Here is a 20,543-nt window from a genome sequence, read left to right on the forward strand (position 1 = left end):
CTTTGTTTATAAAACTAGAGTTTAAAGCAAATGATTTTGTAGTGCGGTGACCTTTTTAAAAGGTCTCTGATTTGAAAGATGTTTTGTGTTTTTCTTGTTTATAAAGCTATGTTAACATTCACATTAAAAAAAAAGATTATCTTTTTAAAAAAACTATATAACTAGAAGCTTCCCTTCTAGGAAAAAAGTCAGAACATTTTTATATACTAAACAAATAAACCAGGAAGGCTTGCTTTTTTTTTTTAATGTGAGAAGTCTCTAACCTTATAAAATTACTCAGCATGTTGTAGTTTTTACACAAAGGAGAGATTTTACATATTCATGTGCAGTTTGTTATAGGATTGGGCATAAAAAGAATTGAAAAGAAGCTTAAAACTAAAACATTAAGATTTAGTAACAACTGAAAAGCAAGCAAAAATGATGACAGTGAATCTTTAAAATCATCAAAGGGATTTGATTTGTTGAAGATAATTTTGTGTGTGATTATTAAAGAGCATTTTGTGTGACAATAGCATGTATCTTTGGGCTTCCCCAGTGGCTCAGGGGTAAAGAACCTGCCTGCCAATGCAGGAGATGTGGGTTTGATCCCTGGGTCGGGAGAAGGAGATAGCAACTCATTCCAGTATTCTTGCCTGGGAAATCCCATGGACAAAGGAGCCTGGTGGGCTACAGTCCAGGGGGTTTGCAAGAATTGGACACGACTTAGTGACTAAAACAAAGAAACATGTATCTTTGTGCTTATAATCCTTAAACAGGATCATTCTTTGTAGTTTCAAACATCAATATGGTGGATAAGGGTGTACAAACTTGTAGTCTGTTCTGATTGTTAGGTGTGTAGACAATTTTAATATCTACATTTCAACAAGACAATTCTTGGAATGCAACTGAAATAATCTTTTTCTATAGTCTGATCATGTAGCTAACTATGTTTCTGCCTTTGAGTACAATCCTGCATTTCTTCCAGTTTTCTTCCTTTGGTGGAGAATATCTGCCATGGTAGTTAAAGACCTTTAAACTGTTTTCAAGTGGTTACTTCATTTGTAGGATTTTTCTCTTTTACTTTTTTAGAAGACGTTTTATTTCAAAGTAAGCTCGAGTTTGTTTGTTTCCTGGCATTCATTTCTTTCTGTGGTCAATTAAAATTCTTAAGGCTGAAGTGAACCGGAGTATTTCTTTTTCCAAGTGTTCCGTTTTCTAAATCACTTTAATTTTGATTTTTAGAAGAAGGAAGTTATTTAAAGTTTCTCCTTTCTGAAACTTATTCTCTGGCCGACGCGTTTTGGAAGAAATATAGGTGGAACCTGGAAGGGTTGTGTCTATGGGAAGAGTCAGGCTCTCCGAGTCACATGACACTGCTTTGGACAAAGAAACAAACTGGGATTGTATGAGTCACTGCAAACTGGAACTTTTTTGACCATTGGGGGAAAAAACAACAACAAATAATCCCAAAGTAGCCTCCCAGTCTGCTCACATGCCTTGGAATGGGAATTGTGGTACTGGACACCTCTCTTTCCACAGATGCCTGCCACTGTTTGGCCTGTGATGGGGAAGGGAGGAGGGGGAGGATGACCCACAGAGCTTGGGTGGCAGATCACCTTCTTTAAACACTGGTCCCCGCACCTTTCCAGAAACAGGAATTTCAACCAGATGAAACTTCATGCTGACTCGCTTCACCCAAAGTCATAAAAGTAACTTGGAAGGTTATTAAAGCTAAAATTTGAAACTAAAACAGCAGAAAGAAGTTTAATAATATTTTTTAAAATAAAACATCTTTGCCCTCTTTTTTTTTTTTTTTTTTTAAAACCTAAGTTGTATAGCTCTTTTTAATAACGTGCCTTGAACAATGACTTAACGTGCTTAGCTCTGCTCGTAACATGGTCTTTGTCTTTCTGGCAGCTCCCTGCTCTGCTATGGCTTACCATCATGATAGCAGACGGATATTTGTGGGCCAGGATAATGGAGCCGTGATGGTAGGTAGCTTCCAGAATGTATTCATTGCATTGATCTCCCCATGTTCACCGTTGGACAGTTTAAATAAAGTTAACAAAGAATGCCCAGTTGTTTGGCATTAGGAAATGTTTCATTCAGTACAGATGGTAGACCCCAAAATGGATTAATTCTAGTTAATGCTAGAATTAACTAGCATTAATTAATAAATTAATAAACTCCAGATTTTCCTTGACTTATGATGAGGCTTTGTTCTGATAAACCCATTGTAAGTTGAAAATATCATAAGTTGAAAATACATTTAATACACCTAATCTACCAAATATCATAGATTAGCCTCACCCACTTTAAACATGCTCAGAACACTGACATTAGCCTACCGTTGTATGAAGTCATCTAACACAAAACCTGTTTTATACTAAAGTATTGAGTATCTCATGTAATTTATCGAATACGGTACTGAAAGGGAAAGACAGAATGATTGAGTCCAGAATGGTTGTGTGTCGATTGTTCACCCTCAGGACGCTGAGTAGGGACTGTGGCTGCCCTTATTCAGCATCACGAGAGAGGATCGTACGCTTATCACCCGTCTGGGAAAAGATGAACATTCAAAACTCAAAGTACAGTTTCTACTGAATGTGTATCACTTTTACACCATTGTAAAACTGAAAAATCCTAAGTTGAACCATCCTAAGTCAGGGACCAGCTGTAGCTCCACGGAGCTCTGATGATTGATGGCTGATTCTCAGGCTAACCCACAGTGCACAGCCTTTGTACATTGTCATGAGTCCCATGGCAGCCCCCATCCCTGAGCCCATGAAGGAGGAGACTGGGGCAAGGAGGACGTGGGGGAGATCACGCACACGCGCGTGTGTGTGTGTGTATGACAAAGGAGGGAGAAGAAGAACAAGATCAGGGACTAGTCATTCAGCCAACAACTCGTGTAACTCTTTGAGGCAGTGCTTCTCAAACCATCTTTGGTGAAGAACCAGATATTTAAATTTTCAATTCATTAGAGATTGGTGTTTTTGTAAGTCTAATTGTATGTGTGTGTATGCATATATTTCATTAAGATGTAATTCATATACCATAAAATTCACTAAAGTGTGCAATTCACTGGTTTTATAGTATAGTTGGAAGATTGAAAGTGAAAGTGTAGTCACTCAGTCGTGTCCAACTTTGCGACCCCAAGGACTGTAGCCTGCCAGGCTCCTCTGTTCACGGGATTCCCCAGGCAAGAATACTGGAGTGGACTGCCGTTGCCTTCTCCAGGGCATCTTCCCGACCCAGGGATTGAACTTGGATCTCCCTCATTGCAGGCAGATTTTTTACTGTCAGAGCCACAAGGTGTGTGTGCATATATTTCATTGAGATACACTTCATATACCATAAAATTCACCAGCTTAACAAGTGCGGTTCAGTGGTTTTATAGTATAGTTTCAAGATTATGCAACCGTTAATAGTCTAGATTATTTTTATCAGTGCCTCCCACCCCCAAAAATAAATCAGTATCCTTTAGCAATCACTCTGCATTACCCCTTCCTTCAGTTCCTAGCAGTCAGTAATATAATTTCTGAGTTCATTCTAAACATTTTATGTAAATAGAATCATAAAATGTATAACCTTTTATATTTGGCTTCTTTCACTTAGCATCATATTTTCAAGGTTCATCTATGTTGCAGCTTGAATTAATACTTCAGTCCTTTTTGTGGTGCAATAATATTCTGTTATATGCCACACTTTGTTTATCCATTCATTAGTTGATCGGTAGTTGGGTTATTTCTACCTTTTGGCTATTATGAATAGTGTTGCTATGAACAGTCACATAAAAGTTTATGTGTGAACCCGAGTTTTCCATTTTATTGGGTATACACATCTAGGAATGGAATTGTGGGTCATATGGTAACTCTGTGTTTTAATTTTTTACAGAACTGCCAAACTGTTTTCCAAAGTTGCTATACCATTTTACATTCCCACTGGCAATCTATAAAGATTCCGAATTTTTACATATTTACCAACACTTATTATTTTCTGGTTTTGTTGCCTAGTTAGTGTGAAGTGGTATCTATCTTATCTCATTTGTTGGCATATAATTGTTCATAGCAGCCTTTTTAGTCCTTCTTATTTCTGTAAGATTTAATAGTCCCCTTTTCATTCCTGAGTTTAGTAGTTTGAGTCGTTTCTCTTTTTTATTTCCACCACTCTTGCTACATGTTTGTCAATTTTGTTAGTTTTTTTTTTTTCAAAAAACCAGTTTTCATTCATTCTCTGTTGATTTGTTTTCTCTATTAATTTTTCTATTCTCTGATAATGTGTTTCAGCTCTTATTTTTCCTTCGGTTTGCTTTGAGTTTAGTTTGCTGGATTGATAATTTGAATATTACATTATTGAGTGAGAAAATTTGTAAGGATTCATGGTGGCTCAGATGGTAATCTGCCTGCAATGCAGGAGACCCAGGTTTGACCCCTGGGTCGGTAAGATCCCTTGGAGAAGGGAATGGCAACCCACCCCAGTATTTTTGCCTGGAAAATTCTGTGGACAGAGGCTACAGTCCGTGGGGTCGCAAAGAGTTGGACATGACTGGATGACTTTCACTTTTAACTTTATCCACTTGGATGTCATGACAATATTATTTTTTTTTTCTTTTTTCTTTTATTATTTATTTACTTATTTTATTAGTTGGAGGCTAATTACTTTACAATATTGTAGTGGTTTTTGCCATACATTGACATGAATCAGCCATGGATTTACATGTGTTCCTCATCCTGAACCCTCCTCCCACCTCCCTCCCCATCCCATCCCTCTGGGTCATCCCACTGCACCTTCCCCGAGCACTTGTCATGACGATATTAAATTGCTGGAAAGTTTTCTGAATATTTATTCCCTATTTTTCTGCTTCTTTATTCAGGACCAGTGGTCCACAGACCTCATTTTGAGTAGCACTGTTTTACGGAACTGGGAATGGTAGCAATAAGTAAGATTTAGCTAGTGGGGTTCCATCACAGGTCAAGTGAAGAATGCACAGACCGGCACCTGGACTCACCTGGCCGGAGAGAGTGGCAGGGCCAGCCTGCAACTGTGCTAAACCCTGGAGGGTGGCGAGGAGTTAACCAGGAGAGGAGGAGGACTTCCAGACACAGAGGACTGTATGAGCAAAGACAGAGGGGTTTGCAAGGTCAGAGTGTGTGCAGAGAACAAGAATGAAGCGGCTTGGCAGCATGAAACACGTAAGACTGAAGAGGTGGCTGGAGAAGGGCAGAGAGAGCCTTGCGTTCAGATTTTACTCAGCACTGGGCATTCTGTAGAATGCTAATTAAGAAGGAAGGAGACGTGGGCTCTGCTCCCAGGGGTCTTTTGGACTAGTAAGAAGAACAGGTAATATACAAGTCAGCATCGCATTGCAGGTTGTGTTGGGTGCGGTGGGAAGGAGAAGGTGCAGAGAGGTGTGTGGCCCCGCGCCCAGCAGACAGGATCGGCAGGAAGGAGGGCTGCTCCAAGGCTCTGAGGTCCCGCCAAGGCCTGAAGGGCAGGCAGGAGACAGCCAGGCAGAGCAGGTTTTCTAGGAGTGAAGGCATGTGTGGAGGCGCGAGGTAGGAGGTGTCTGTGGGTCTGAGGACTTGCAGAATGTCCTCTTGGCTGGCTGGTGCTGAGTGACCGGGCAGCACTAGGGTGATGGGCCAGGTGGGCTGAGAGCAGGTCATTCAAGGCCTTGTGGGTCTAGGTGAGGTTTTCAGTTTTGTAAACCCATGGGAAGCTCTTCCAGGGTTTTCAGCAGAAGAATGGTGTCATTTAATTTACAAAGATCCCCCTGGCTGCTCAGTGGGGAACGGATTGGAGGGCAACAAGAGTGGAGGTGGGAGGGTGGTCCAGTGGTTAATACTCAGCCTTTTCATTGCTAAGGGCCTGGGTTCTTCCTTCTCTGGTTAGGGAACCAAGGTCCTACAAGCCATGCAGTGCAGCTAAAAAAAAAAAAAACAACCAACCTACTCTCTAACACCATAAACAAAAATAAACTCAAAATGGATCAAAGATCTAAATGCAAGTATAAGGCCAGACACTATAAAACTCTTAGAGGAAAACATAGGCAGAACATTCTTTGACATGAATTGCATTCAATGTCTTTTGTGATCGACCTCCTAGAGTAAAGAAAATAAAAGCAAAAATAAACACTTGGGACCTAATTAAACTTAAAAGATTCTCAAACCAAAGGAAACCATAAAACAAAAAGACAGCCCACAGAATGGGAGAAATTTGCAAATGAAGCTACTGACAAGGGATTAATCTTCAAAATATACAAACAGCTTGTGCAACTCTGTGTTAAAAAAAACCAAAAACCCAATCAGAAAATGGCCAGAAGATCTAAATAGATATTACTGCAAAGAAAACATACAGATGGCCAGGAGGCACATGAAAAGATGCTCAACATCAATAATTATTAGAGAAATACATATCAAAACTGCAATGAGATATCACCTCACAATGGCCATCATCAAAAAATCTGTGAACAATAAATGCTGCAAAGAGTGTGGAGAAAAGGGAACCCTTCTACAGTGTTAATGGGAATATAAATTGGTACAACCATTGTGGAAAACAGTATGGCAGTTCATTAAAAAACTAAAAGTAGAACCACCATGTGATCTAGCAATCCCACTCCTGGGCATATATCCAGAGAAAACTCTAATTCGAAAAGATACATATACCCCAGTGTTCATTGCAACACTGTATACAATAGAAGCAACCTAACTGTCCATTGAAAGATGAATGGATAAAGAAGATGGAATATTACTCAGCCGTAAAAAATGAAATAATGCCATTTGCAGCAACATGGATGGACCTAGCGATTATCATACAAAGTAAACCAGATGGAGAAAGACAAATATATGATGTCACTTACATGTACATGGTAAAACATGGTACAAATGAATCTATTTACAAGACAGAAATAGAGTCACAGATGTAGAAAACAGATTTTGTTGTTAGCAGAGGGGGAACTAGAGGGGAGAAATAAGTTGAGACATTGGGGTTGATAATATACACACTTTTATATATAAAATAGGTCAATAATAATATACCGTATAGCACAGGGAACTCTACTCAGTACTCTGTAATGACCTATAATGGAAAGGAACTAAAAAGAGTGGATTATATATGTGTGCTTGTTCAGCTCTGTTGTACAGCGCAGACTAACACACATTGTAAATCAATTATATTGCCACAAAAATTTTAAAAATGGAGGCAGAAATATCAGTTGTTGTCACTCTCTGGGTGAGAAGGTTGTGGCAGTGATGATGGACAGAAGCAGACGTCTTGAGCTGCAGCTATGGCAGGTCGGGTGCAGCGGTGGGGAGAGGAGCAAGTCAGGTGTCAGCTGGGTTTTTGGCTTGAGTGTCTGGTGGATGGTGCTATCATTTATTAAGAGATGGCTTAGGGGTGTGTGGGGAGAGGGCGTTTAGAGCGAAAGGACAGTGAGTAATCCATGGCACAGTTAAGATACCAGGGAGATACCATTCATGGGTGATGCGAAATGGGCCAAGGGGTGGGAGGACCAGCCAGGACAGTGGTCGTGTAGCTAGAGGGGCAGTAAGTTTCCGGTGGGGCAGAGAGAGGATGAGGTCAAGACAAGAACATGGCCTTGGGGATGGCAGTTAGCAGCTGGTGATTGCAGGGAGAGCCGTTTCCATGCAGTGGGCTGGTGCCCTGGGGTACAGTGGATTGAAGGGTGACTGGGCTGAGGAGCTAGAAAGTCTGAGTGTCGAGTGTGGGCTGATCTATAGAAAAGGTTTTGGCTGGGATGGGGTGGGAGGGCAAAGAAAGTTTTAGCATTGTTAAGAGGGTTTTGTGTTCACTTGTTTTGCTTTTTAAATTAGAAGGAGTCTTGAGTGTGTTTACGAGCCAGGGAGGAAGAAGCTAGGCGCTCTGCATAAGAAGTTCACTGGACAATAGGGAGTGAGAACGGAGGGCGGGGTGGGGGATCTGCATGGTTGGGGGTTGATGCCCACCAGTTTTGGGCTGCTGTAAATCCGTTGTGTGATAATAAATGCCAGTGGTCTCGTTTTTCTCGTGAAGATTTTTATCGGAATATGGTGATGTGCATACACATAATAAGAGGCCAGGAGTGCAGGCCTCAAATAGCATCTCCAGGAATGGCAGTGGCCATGGATTTCTTTCTCTAGGGACCCTTCTTGTGGCTCCTGGTTCAAGGGTACTCTACTGCCATTATAGGATGGCATATAAAACCCTTAGAGCTCTTTGGTGGAAAGGGGCGATATAAGTCCAATTTAGCATCGGTTAGTATTGAACTGTTGATTTCCCCCCATCGGAGATTGTGGTGGTGGTTTAGCCTCTAAGTCATGTCCGACACTTGTGACCCCTTGGACTGTAGCCTGCCAGTCGCCTCTGTCCATGGGATTCTCCAGGCAAGAATACTGGAGTGGATTGCCATTTCTTTCACTAGGGGATCTTGAACCTGGATCTCCTACATTGTGGGTGGATTCTTTACCGACTGAGCTATGAGTCCCAACAGAGATTAGCACATATAAATTTAATGCCGATACATTTTTGTGCTTTGTAGAACCAAGATGAAGGACAAGAAATCAGTATTCCTTTGTGGATTTTTTTCATCCTGACCAATCAACAATTCATAATGTCCATATTATCTAGACAGTTAAGAGCTTACCAATTTAGCACTGATCAATAGAATTTTTAAGTAGTGCAGTTTCTTTAGAGTTTTATCTTAGTCTTATGCCTGAGGCTCATTTTTTTCATTAAGAAGCACATACTTTTAATTTTTTCCTAGTTATAAAGTATTACACAGTCCATAAAAACTTTGGAAGATAAAAAAGGAAAACCACTACAATCTTTACATTTCTTTGTGTGTGTGTGTATGTTTGTGTGTTAAATATATGTAATGTGCCCCTTCTGTTGCTTCAGATACCCAATGCCTTATTTTCACTGGTGCTGAGAACTCTGTTAGTAATGGGTCTTTGTATATCACTTTGCTTTGGATGTATCATACTGAGAAACTTTTAGTGACACCAAGAGAGCAAAGTTAGCAAGATGCCTCCTTTGCAATTAGAGGGAAAGGAAGTGTAGAGCACTCATTTGTAGAGGAAGAATTAGACAAAAATTCTGTGGTGGTCAGCAGCACTTTCTTTACTTGTCTGGTTCCAAGAGAAATAGTGTCGTAAGGACAGGACCAGGAAGCGATTTCCTACTGCTCTTATGGAGCCAATCTTGAGTCATAAGGCTGGTGATGGCCAGTTTTAGGTTTTACATCCTTTTGGAAGATAAGTTCCCATTGTTTTTAAAACTATAACTGTTCTCTTATTGCATGTTTTTACTTTTAGGAATTTCACGTTTCTGAAGATTTTAATAAAATGAACTTTATCAAGACCTACCCAGGTAATTATAATACACACACTCATTTGCACACATGTACACGTAGATACACACAACAATAAGCTGGAATACCGTGTCTTATGATCAAAATTAGGTTTTCACATTAACTTTTTAAAAGGTTGGTTACCCCAGTTACATAAGAGGCTGTTACCTCTTCAGAGTTATTTATACATCCTTTTCCTGCTTATTAACATCTGAAATTTTATATACTGTTCCACTGGGTGCATGTGTCAGATTTAGTTTAATTATTCCTCTATTTTTGAAAATGTGTACTGCTCCCATTTTTTGATAACACAAACTAAGATATATGATGGTATGTACATATGTATGTGTGTTTACATATATCTGTGTGTATTTCATATATATATGTGTAGAAGTAATTTCATATATATATATGTGTGTGTGTGTGTGTGTGTCTTTGATGGTTACTGACTCAGATCCTGTAACTCTGATTACTTTAAGATCGATTACTAAAAGTAGAATAACTGGGTCAAACATTAAAACTTTTTTTTAATGCTCCAGATTTATTTTGCAAAACTCTTTCCAGCAATAGTGTAAATATTTTAATGAGTAGTGATTGAAAGTGCCTGTTCATTAAGTCTTCATTGTTCTTTTTAAATGCTTATTGCCAGTTTGATAGTCAAAATAGTTCTGTTTTAAAATTATTTAAACTTTATTTGATGTTGACCGCTTGTCATGTTTTATGAATTCATGACTTTGCCCACATTCCCAGGGGGTTGTAGTGTTTTCTGGTTAGTTTATAAGAAACAGTCCGTCTGTTTTTCTGAAGCAGCCTGTACAGCTGAGAGTAAGATCAGATGTGTCTCTGTCTAGCTTCTGACTTCATTCATCAGACTGGGCATTTATTAAACACCAGCTGTATGCAGGACCCTGCTCCACATAAAGTAGAGTCCCTGCCCTGATATGGCGTAATATTGACCTGGAGATACAAATATTCCAGAAGTTAGGTAATAGAATACCTTCCTCATTCTCAGCTATTACTTTGGAATGTGGAACTTTACAAATGCTTCATCTTAGAAATGATGAGAAGTTAATTTCAGAAAATTTCAGTTGCCGTTTTCACGATGCCAGTGTTCTCTGAAGAGGCAAAGTACTAAAGATACAGACAGTAGAAAACAAACCTGTTCTGTTAAGAAAAGACTACTGCTTTCCACGTGAAACTCACTGATAGTTGTTTGATGGTTTTTTCTTTTTTTAATCTGTCCTCTGATATATTATTTGAATTCCTCTTGAGCATTATCCTTTTGACGATTTGTAGCTTCTGATGGTCTCCCTTGCAGGGAGGCAGAGGGCAGGGTCTTGGAGAGCCTGCCCGTTAGATCATGGGTTGGGGGTTGGGCAGATTCTCTGTCGCCTGTTCAGAGTACAGACTCTCTGGGGTGGGCCTGTCCAGCCTGTGAGTCTGCAGGCTGACAGGGTGGAGAAGGGGAGCCCCAGTTCCCACCCACTGAGACTGGATTCCCGGGACGTGTTTCTTCTCTGTTCCCGCAGCTCATCAGAACCGGGTGACGGCGATCATCTTCAGCCTGGCCACTGAGTGGGTGATCAGCACTGGCCACGACAAGTGCGTCAGCTGGATGTGCACCCGCAGCGGGAACATGCTCGGGAGGCACTTCTTCTCTTCCTGGGCCTCGTGTCTGCAGTATCCTTCCCGGTCTCAGGAGCTAGCTCTGCATCTGATCCTAAATTGCTCATCGAGATCTAAAGGCTGAATGATTCCTACGTATTTCACATAAAATCGAAGGATTTCTGTCTCTCGTTTCTTGGGTATAAAATTGGTTTATTGGGACTCGGTGGTTAAGACTTGGCCTCCCAATGCAGAGGGTGTGGGTTCAATACCCGGTCGGGGAACTAAAATTCCGCATGCCTCTTGGCCAGAAAATCCAAAACAGAAAACAGAAAAACTATGGTAACATATTCAGTAAGGACTTTAAAAGTGGTCCACATTAAAACAAACAAACGAAATACTTTTAAAAATGGTTTATTAAAAGTAATAAATGAATTGCTGTTCTCTGCTGGGGTGTGCTATAGGTGTTTTAATACAGAAATCTCAGAAAATCTAAACCTCGTTAATGCAGACCGCTCCCTTCACTCCTTTGCTTTTTGAAGTGAAAGAGAAGACTTTTGTTGTGTAAAGAGGGGAAAAAAGGAATGAATCTTCTAGTAGTGGGTTATTTGCAGACCTGGCAAGAGAATACAAGAATTTGTGACCCTGGAATTCATGAAAGGGCTACACGGAGTTTTGTAGGTTTCTTGTGTGTGTTTGAGGAGGGTTCATAATCCTTATATGACTCTGAAATTCTGCTGCTCTGTTGGATTTGTTTCATGTAGAGCGCGCTCTTGCATCACGTGTGTATCTCAGTGCTGGCAAGGTCAAGGCTGTCAGCCGCAGGCAAACACCCCATGGTATTTTCTCTTTCCGTGTTGGACATCTGGTGTAGTGAAATTCTTTCTTCCATTGAGAGCCTTTATAAAAATGTTTGGTACAAATGAATGTACAGCATGAGATACTTAAAATAGTACCATACACTTTAGAATCAAACAAGGGAAGACTACTCAGAGATATCATGTGCTATATAAGCTTTTCTATTATGTGTTAGGCTTTCGTATGGATTGATAGAAAACAGTGCAGAATCACATCACTGTGGCTCAGCCTGTGGTCTTCCTTTTGATCCGTGTTTTGAAATTAAAACAGTAATTGCCTTATTGTGTGTAGACACCTGATTTGCCATGAACCGCTATGGCTATAGAGTAACCGAGTGTTAATAACAAGTTGTTACTAATAGTTAATATATTTTTAAATTTTAAATTTATTACCGTCCCAAATGACTGCCTTTTGGATGGCTAAACCCTTCACAGCAATTTAAAGTAAACCATCCTCTTCACTTAAATCTAAATCATCTAGGCCCCCCAAAAGATGAGTTCACATCATTTGCTGTCAGTTTTATATTATTTCCAGAGATAATTTCATAAAAAGCATTTTTCTTCCAGTTCTTTTTGACTGTTTTCATTATTGAGTATTTTACCTTTTAAAACTTTACTATAATATGATTACTTATTTTTATGTCTCTCTCTCTCTGTCAGCTCTTTTATCTTTTTTGTTGCCAATACCTAGGATATCAGTTGAAATAATAACAGGTACTCAGTGAATGCTTGTTGAATGAATGAATATTAATCTTCCTGATAATTCTAGCTTAAAGCATTTTTTTCTTTGATGTTTCCATGCTGTATGATTTTCAGTGGAGTGTTTCTTTTCTCAGTTTTAGGTTTGTGCTTACCCTTTATAGAATGTACATTTTCTGCTTTTTAACTTGGAGAGAGATTGTTTTATACCTCCTTGACTGCTTCTCCACAGATATGACTTTGACACTCAGTATGCTTTTGTCGGCGATTACTCTGGACAGATCACCCTGCTGAAACTTGAACAGAGCACCTGTTCAGTTATTACCACCCTTAAAGGACATGAAGGTAGGCTGTGTGATCACCGCTGTTTTTCACCTGATATGTGTGCATGCGTGCCTGCTCAGTCGCTTCAGTCGTGTCCAACTCTTTGCAACCCCATGGACTATAGCCCTCGAGGTTCCTCTGTCCATGGGGATTCTCCAGGCAAGAAGACTGGAGTGGGTTGCCATGCCCTCCTCCAGGGGATTTTCTTGATGCAGGGATCGAACCCAAGTCTTTTATGTCTCCTGCATTGGCAGGTGGTTTCTTTACCACTAGCGTCACCTGGGAAGCCCTTTTCACCTAATATGGGCATCCAAATCTAGCTTTCGGTTCTGTGGTTTCATGATTGATTAGCTCCCTAAGATCTTGTCAGATTTCAGTTTGACTGGCCAGATATGGGACTTCAGTCCCAGAAGATCTTAAAGAGTGAAAACTCAGTGAAGGCAAGGTATAGGGTTAGGTTTCATGTTGTTCAGATCCCTTCTAGATTTGTAATACTTGTGTGACATTACTTTCTGTTCTGTTTCCCTTTTTTAATTAAATTACTTTCAGAAGACCTTTTTAAAATTTCGTATAAATGGTAGGACCTTTGGAAGAAGGTTGTTATCACTGTTTTAAATTTGTCACTTTCTAGGACATCGAACAGGACGCAGTAGGTCAGTCAGTACAGTTGGAAGACGTGTATGAGCTGGTTCGTTCTTTATTTGGGAAACATCCTCTGCGGAGGGACTGAGGGAAAAGAATGGCTGGGCGGAATTCTATTATTTCTGTAGCATAGTGAGTTGGCAGGGCTTCGTGGAAAGGCTTTAAAGCTCGATTGACTGTATTTCATAACAGATTAGAAGCTTTGAGACCATCTGGTTCAGATTGAAGAATTAGGGGTTTGTTGAAGGAATTAATGATGGATTGATGTATGAAAATAGTGTTTTTAAGTATAGCAAGTTTAAATGTCCTCTGTAGGTAATTTATTTAGTCTGAGTCTGTGACCTTGTAGAGGAAAAGGGGGAGGGGAGGACAGTAAGTTTGAGTAGATAAATCTAAAGGCAGGAAAACACAGGCCCGCAGAAACCACTTTCTGTTTATGACTCATGGTCTCATGATCCCAGGCTCTTAGGTGTTCTCTGGGTTGCTCAGGACAGAATGAGTTCTGATAACTGCTCAGCAGGGTTCATGTAGAAAGAGCTGGCTTGTCTGCTGTTAGGCTCTAGCTGAAAAACATGGGTCATAAGATCAAACAGGGCTAGGGTTTCTGCAGAATTGATCCCTGAAGCCAGTTTTGGACAGTACTTCTTTTTTCCCTTTGGTTAAGCTTCTGTGAGAAACTAGTCTCTTGTGGTTTGATTTTGAATATGGCTTTACCAGTTTTCTATACACCCACCAAAAATACTATTAGCTTGTGTGACTGGTTTAATAAGTATTAATTTTTTCTAGGCAAACAAATTAGCAGAACAATGAAGAGATCTGTTGAAAGAGATACCTGTTGAAAGAAAGATTTTTCCCAAGGGTATCAAATTTAGTAAGTTTAGTCAGTACAGAATGTGAAACGTAGGTTTTGGGTTTTTACCTACATTCTCTGTCATAATCGTGTGGTACAATTTTTTTTTTTTTTCCCTCTAAGACGCTTAATTTCCTTAAACAGAGGCATCCTGGAGCAGGACACCCGCAAAGTCCCAGGGACCTGGAACAATCCAGACTTTTATCTCAGAAAAGCCCTGAAACCTTCATTGCCTTTGCTCTTTAGATACTGGTAGTGATTCCCACCCCCCCCCCCAAAAGCTTTTTCTGAACTAACCCTCATGTACAGCTATTTTATAATTTTTTGGTATAGAGGAGGAAAATCTTCTTTTAAACACCTCTGTGTTCAGAGTAGTCTGATGTACGACAACTGAAAAGCCTCATCTTGTAGCTTGGGTAGGGGCTGTGCGGTGTCCCCTCCGTGACTCATGATAAGTGTTAGACGCCCTTTTGTACGACGAAGGTGCGTTTTTACATCCAGACTCGCTGGGCCTGGTTCAGCCTTCTGTCGTCAGTTGTGCGTGTGCCTGCGGAGAGTTCCAGCTAACCGCCCTCTCTCACCCCTAGGGAGCATCGCCTGCCTCTGGTGGGACCCTGTTCAACGGTTACTCTTCTCAGGAGCGTCCGACAACAGCGTCATCATGTGGGACATCGGGGGCAGGAAGGGCCGCACGCTCCTGCTCCAGGGCCACCAGTGCGTGACTCGGGGGAGGGTGGGGAGTGGGATCCAAGCTGGGGAGAGGCGGGGGAGGTGTGAGTACTCTGAGACCCCCGTCTCCAAATCGCATCCTTTCAGCTGTCCACGTGATCGGGCTCTCTCCCACCTTTCTCTGCCAAGGAGTCACCCCTGTGAGATGTCTGCTTCAGGCAGACGTGGGTTAGAGACCACGGGTGAGGACTTTGACCTTGGAAGGTGGCCTGCAGTATGACACTTAAGCCAGTCTCATTAGCGAATTTCAGTAAGGAATAATGTCTGGATTGACCCAGTCCTGCTTCGCCTAAGCTGTGGCATTTTAATGCTCAGGTTTTTGCCATCTAATCTTGAAGAGGAACCCTTTCCTCCTCGTTGGGTAGGCTTGTCTGTTGCTTGGCTACGAGCAGAGTCAAGTTGAAAAGCAGCCGAGGAGAGGAAAGCTTGTCCCCACAAATCTACAAGTCAGGAGGTTGTTTCCTGGGGCGTCCAGAGGAGGAGGCAGACAAGCATGCAGGAGCAGGGCAGATTCCCTTACCCTGTCAGACTGTGTGTGTGCGTGCGTGTGCGCGTGCACGCCTGTGTGCACACCAGCAATCTCCATCGTGTTCAATTGCTTATCCTTAGGGTTATGTAAGTAAGGGAGTTACACCTCCTCTAAGAGGTGAACACCTCTTAAGTTCTGAACACCTACTTGTTCAGAAGCAATCTTGTGCACCGGAAAGAAATGATAGTGGTTGGTCCAGAAAACTATGGTTACCATCTCCTCTCTGCCCTGCAGTTCTTAATGATGGATTTGAAGGTAGTAGTGTTTATTTCGTAGTAACTGTTATTCTGTGTAATACATATAGAATGCCTGGTAAAGTGTATACAGGGATCCGGATGACCACACCAAATAGTTAGTGATAGGATGCTGATCCCAGCGAGGGGAGACGCTGGAGCCTGCGTGGAGACGGTGTGTGTGTCCCGGTTTGAGACAGTGACCGCTGTGTGTTTGCAGTGACAAGGTGCAGGCGTTGTGCTATCTCCAGCTCACAAGGCAGCTGGTCTCCTGTTCCTCGGATGGTGGAATTGCCGTGTGGAACATGGACGTCAGCAGAGAAGAGGTAAGAGCGAGCGAGGCAGGGTTGACCCGGGGAGGTCCCACAACCCGCCTCTTGGTTTTCTACCCTTTGGCTGGAGATGCAGGCGGTCCCAGCCCCTCACCGCTGTGCTTACTGGTTATTGTCCAGCGAGGTCCTGCGTGTCAGTCACCGTGTCCCCCACTCACTGGAGAGTTTCCACAGGGACACGCAGTACACACATGGGGCATTTAGGCTGATTTTCACAGGGAAGTTCATGGAGAGGATGCTGGAGACAGTCCAGCCCGTCCAGGGAGTGGACTGCAGGCAGGAGCTCCAGGGTGCTGCTCCACACCTGTCATGGGACCCCCGAGACACTCACCAGGGACATAGCTCATCTGGGAAAGGATTTCCCCAGTCTCTGTTTTTGTTTTCCATGAGTTCTGTCTCACTGAGTCCGTGTCACTCTAGTGTTCTTTTCAGGAGACCTGAGTTTAAGTGCCTTGATTTCCTCGTCTCCGTTCCTTCTTCCATCAAGTGAAATAATTGAATGAGATGACTTCTCAGCTCTCTTCCAGTTATTTAGACAGACACTATAAGCAATCTCTTTTTTTTCTATTTTAAATAATGCTGCAGTGAACATTTTTGACCTTGTCATTGTGTGATTGTTCAATTATTTATTTCAGACAAAATTCTGAAAATAGACCCTTAGGGTCAAGGGTATGTACATTCTTAAGGCTTTTTATAGATGCTGTCAGATGATTTCCAGGCAGGATTTCCATTCTCATCTTTACCAGCATAGCGATTATCTGCCTTTTCCAAGTGACGTCTACAACTTGTGATGTAGGGAGTGGCGTTGATTCCAAAGAAGATTTTTTTGTGAGGGGAATTAGGGACTTATGGTTTAACTTCAGAAGCATTTATTGATTACCTAAACGGTGGCCCTGAAGTCTGGAAACTTAGGCACATATACCCCATAAATGATATTGTATTGTGGTACATATTGTGACAGGGCTTCCCAGGTGGCTCAGTGGTAAAGAATCCGTCTGCCAATGCAGGAGACACAGGTTTGATCCCTGGGTCAGGAAGATCTCCTGGAGAAGGAAGTGGCAACCCACTCCAGTATTCTTGCCTGGAAAATCCCATGCCCAGAGGAGCCTGGAGGGCTACAGTCTATGGGATTGCACAATTGAGCAGCTAGTCAAAAACAACACATACGGTGATGTTAGGCGACGTGTTCCAAGTGCTGTCCTTTACACAGCGTGAAGGTCAGCTTGCTGCCCACGGCAGCGGATGCCAGGCGTGAACGCAGCGTTCCCCACAAGCCCTGCCCATGTCTGCTTTGTGTTACCTCTGATTGCTCGTGAGTCTGATTCTCCCTGAATACAGTTGATCTTTAGCATCCCCTTGGGGACATAATCAGAGGGGTTCAGTCTATTAAAAAACAAAAAACAAAACAAAACAAAAAACCCAGCGACATTACTTTACAGACATTACACTTCCAGACTTTATAATTACTGTGCTCTATACATAAAGATTCTTGCCTGCCAGAAACTTACAATCCCGTGAAGGAGATAGATTACCCTATAAATAATAAAATTTCGTTCTTAATCTGGAGAAGTCCTGATGGCTAGTTTTTTACTGACCTTGTAAGACAAGTCAAATAGAGGAAATCTTGATGGCATGTCTGCTGGTTAATTTCTCTGTTTGAATTTTCTAGAAAGCTTTTTGGTAAGGCTTAGACTAACTTGTTACTAAACATATGTAAGATTGACTCAGAATTGCAGAATGTGTAATGCTGCCTTTGCAAAGGTTTATCTGAACTGGGTCATGTATTTGTCATCTAGCTTCATGCAACACCAGCGGCTAGTGTACCACTCTGTTTCCTCGGTTCAGTTCAGTCACTCAGTCGTGTCCGACTCTTTGCAACCCCATGCACTGCAGTACACCAGGCTGTTTCCTAGACTTGTTGCTCTTCAGTCTAATTCTGAGAGAGCAGGAAACTCGGGGAGGATGGGGAGAGGATGTGTTCCGTGAATCAGGAGGGAGGAGACCATCTGGGCCTGATGCTACTAGTGGCTCTTGTAAGGGTTTAGTTACTTGGATTTCAATCCACTGTTCTCATCCTTGCTAAGTCCTTTTAGAAGTGGAAAGTAGAAGCAGGGTTCCTACCTCCAAGGTTATGTGAGTGTGAGGTTATCTTTCTTTCTCTAGGGAAAGAAAGAGTCCCATCTTCTTTTTGGGGGCCACTCATTCAAGGTGCTTCCTGCAGGATGGGGGTGGGGGGCACCCTTTTCCTCTGAATCACTTACGGACAATTATCCCAAATCATGTGCGCACTGGCTGGTAACACTGTCTCAGTGGTTGGCAGTGTTGGTGGGAAAGAAAATTATGTCAAAATGATGCAATATTTTTAGTAGGATTTTTTCGTTTGGTGGTTGTTTTGTTTTTATCAACTGAGTAAATATAAGTGCAAAAGTAAGCAGCCTCTGGTATATGAGATTCTGACCTTGCTTTAGGGTTTTCTATAATTTGTAGGACTTCCTTAGGCACTGACTGAGAAGATTAACCCCAGATTCTCTAGCCCCACAGTCCTTGCTGGGAATTTCTTTCTGAGTCACCTGGAAACACTGACTGGGGCGTTTCCAACCCACAGTGGCTGTCAGCCACCACACAGGCAGGTTGGAAGCAGACAGTCTCTGCCAGATTGTAATCAAAGGGACTCCTTTTTGGAAGGAGGCAAGAAACATAAATGAGCAAGTAGCCATAATAAATCCACACGAAGAAAATTGTATTTGGAGCTAGTTGATTAGAGAATGAGAAGTATTTTATACATTAGTGCAAAACAGATTATCAGTGCCCTGCGGTTCTTATTACATCACCTTTGTCCAGGTTAGGCAGATGGAACAAGATTTAGAAAAGAGAATGCAATAGTCAGAATACTTGAATAATGTTCTCTCTTGCTCTTCTCAGCACAGAAGAAAGCTTTTTCTCCATAGAGAATGAGCTTTCAGTAGAATGGTTCATGAGAGCTTACACCCTAACACTTAATCATATTAAAAGAATTATGGTTATTTCTTATATTAAAATATGTTCCAAAAAGTCTTTTTATTTCTGAGTTTTTTGTCCGTTATTTGATTATTTTAAGCATATTTTTTCTTTCCGTGTGTCCCTGTCACATCCAGCTCAGCAAAATTATATTCTTCCCTGACCCTTAGACAGAATTATGCTCCCTGAGGGCAGGAATTCAGTCCCATTGGTTGTCATACTCCAGAAACATGTTTGGAGACCCTGTTGAAGTAAAGAGGACCATGTCCAGAGGCTGTATAGAGAGCACTGGACAAGCGCAAAGATGTGGGCTGGAGTCCTGCATCTCCTGGGAGTTCCACCCATTGACCAACCATGGACAGTCGCTTCAGTCTCTGAGCCACAGTTTCTTTACCTGTAAAACTGAGAGAATGTTGCTCTGCATCTCCTAGGGTTGTTGAGAATGAAGCAAAACAAACCTTTTGGCACGCTGGTGGACTTATGTGGCACTTGCTGTATAACCAGGCACTGGGCAAAGCCCTGCAAATGTTGACACATTTAATGCTCACAACCTCACCCATACTTGAATATCGCTGCCATGAAGACATTTTTGTGCTGATTGTTCCATGCGACTGCTCCGCATATGGGTGGTGTTGCAGGAGTTACACTGGCCTGTGTCACAAGCTAAGACTAGCCAGCGGCCCTGCTTTCCTTCCACTGCAATTTAACTTTCCTGGGGTGTTGGCAGCAGGCCCCACTGTGTCACAGGTTTTCCCTGAGGGACGTTGTTCACAGGCAGGGTTCTCAGCCCCCCTTCTCTCTTCCCTGATCACAGAAAGGAGCAGTTCTACATCGGGTAGTAACCTTGTCACATGGAAATGTATTTCCTCTTCACTCTTTCTGTCCTCCCTTCCCACCTGCAGCATTGCCCCAGTCATTACAGAAGGCTCTTCTGTCTTAGACTGCTTCATTCTGTTTGTGGGTGCCTTCTCCACCCCCACTCCAGGAAGACTTTTGTAATGGCTGTCTTATGTAGAAATACTTCTAGTGCCATATCTAAAATAAGAAATAGGAAAGCCAAAGGTTTTGATGCAATAGGAAACAAAGAATTAGGGATACTCACTTTTTAAACCACCCTCTCGAATCTGTGAAACTGACCATCTTCACTGATGATTTTTTAAGGGTCAGTGTAGTTTGTTTTCTCTGGTTCTCCCATCATTGTCTTCTCTTATCAGATAAATTTTTCCTGAGTATTAACTTTCACAATCAATAAAAGATTATTCCTAACTTCATGATCTTTGGTATAATTTTAGAGTATTTTCTATTTTTATTGCACGTATATGATGCCAAGTGATTGAGGTCAAATATGCAAGGACAGCTCTTAAGAGTTCATAATGCAAATTGAATTCCTCCCTCCTGTCTATAGGTTGAACAATCTA

General features: G+C 41.8%; 1 protein-coding gene across 2 annotated transcripts in view; it reads left to right on the forward strand.

Annotated features, from left to right (window-relative positions):
* WDFY1 (WD repeat and FYVE domain containing 1) overlaps nt 1-20,543 on the forward strand; it is a 60,044-nt gene that overhangs the window by 24,896 nt on the left and 14,605 nt on the right. For both annotated transcript variants that reach the window (XM_065930461.1, XM_065930462.1), the window contains exons 3-8: nt 1,897-1,970; nt 9,294-9,348; nt 10,858-11,008; nt 12,722-12,834; nt 14,893-15,019; nt 16,017-16,122. In XM_065930461.1, the coding sequence (XP_065786533.1) occupies nt 1,897-1,970; nt 9,294-9,348; nt 10,858-11,008; nt 12,722-12,834; nt 14,893-15,019; nt 16,017-16,122 (626 nt within the window). The remainder of the gene's footprint in view (nt 1-1,896; nt 1,971-9,293; nt 9,349-10,857; nt 11,009-12,721; nt 12,835-14,892; nt 15,020-16,016; nt 16,123-20,543) is intronic.

Source organism: Muntiacus reevesi, chromosome 3 (assembly GCF_963930625.1).
Source record: "Muntiacus reevesi chromosome 3, mMunRee1.1, whole genome shotgun sequence".
Classification (NCBI taxonomy): Eukaryota; Metazoa; Chordata; class Mammalia; order Artiodactyla; family Cervidae; genus Muntiacus; species Muntiacus reevesi.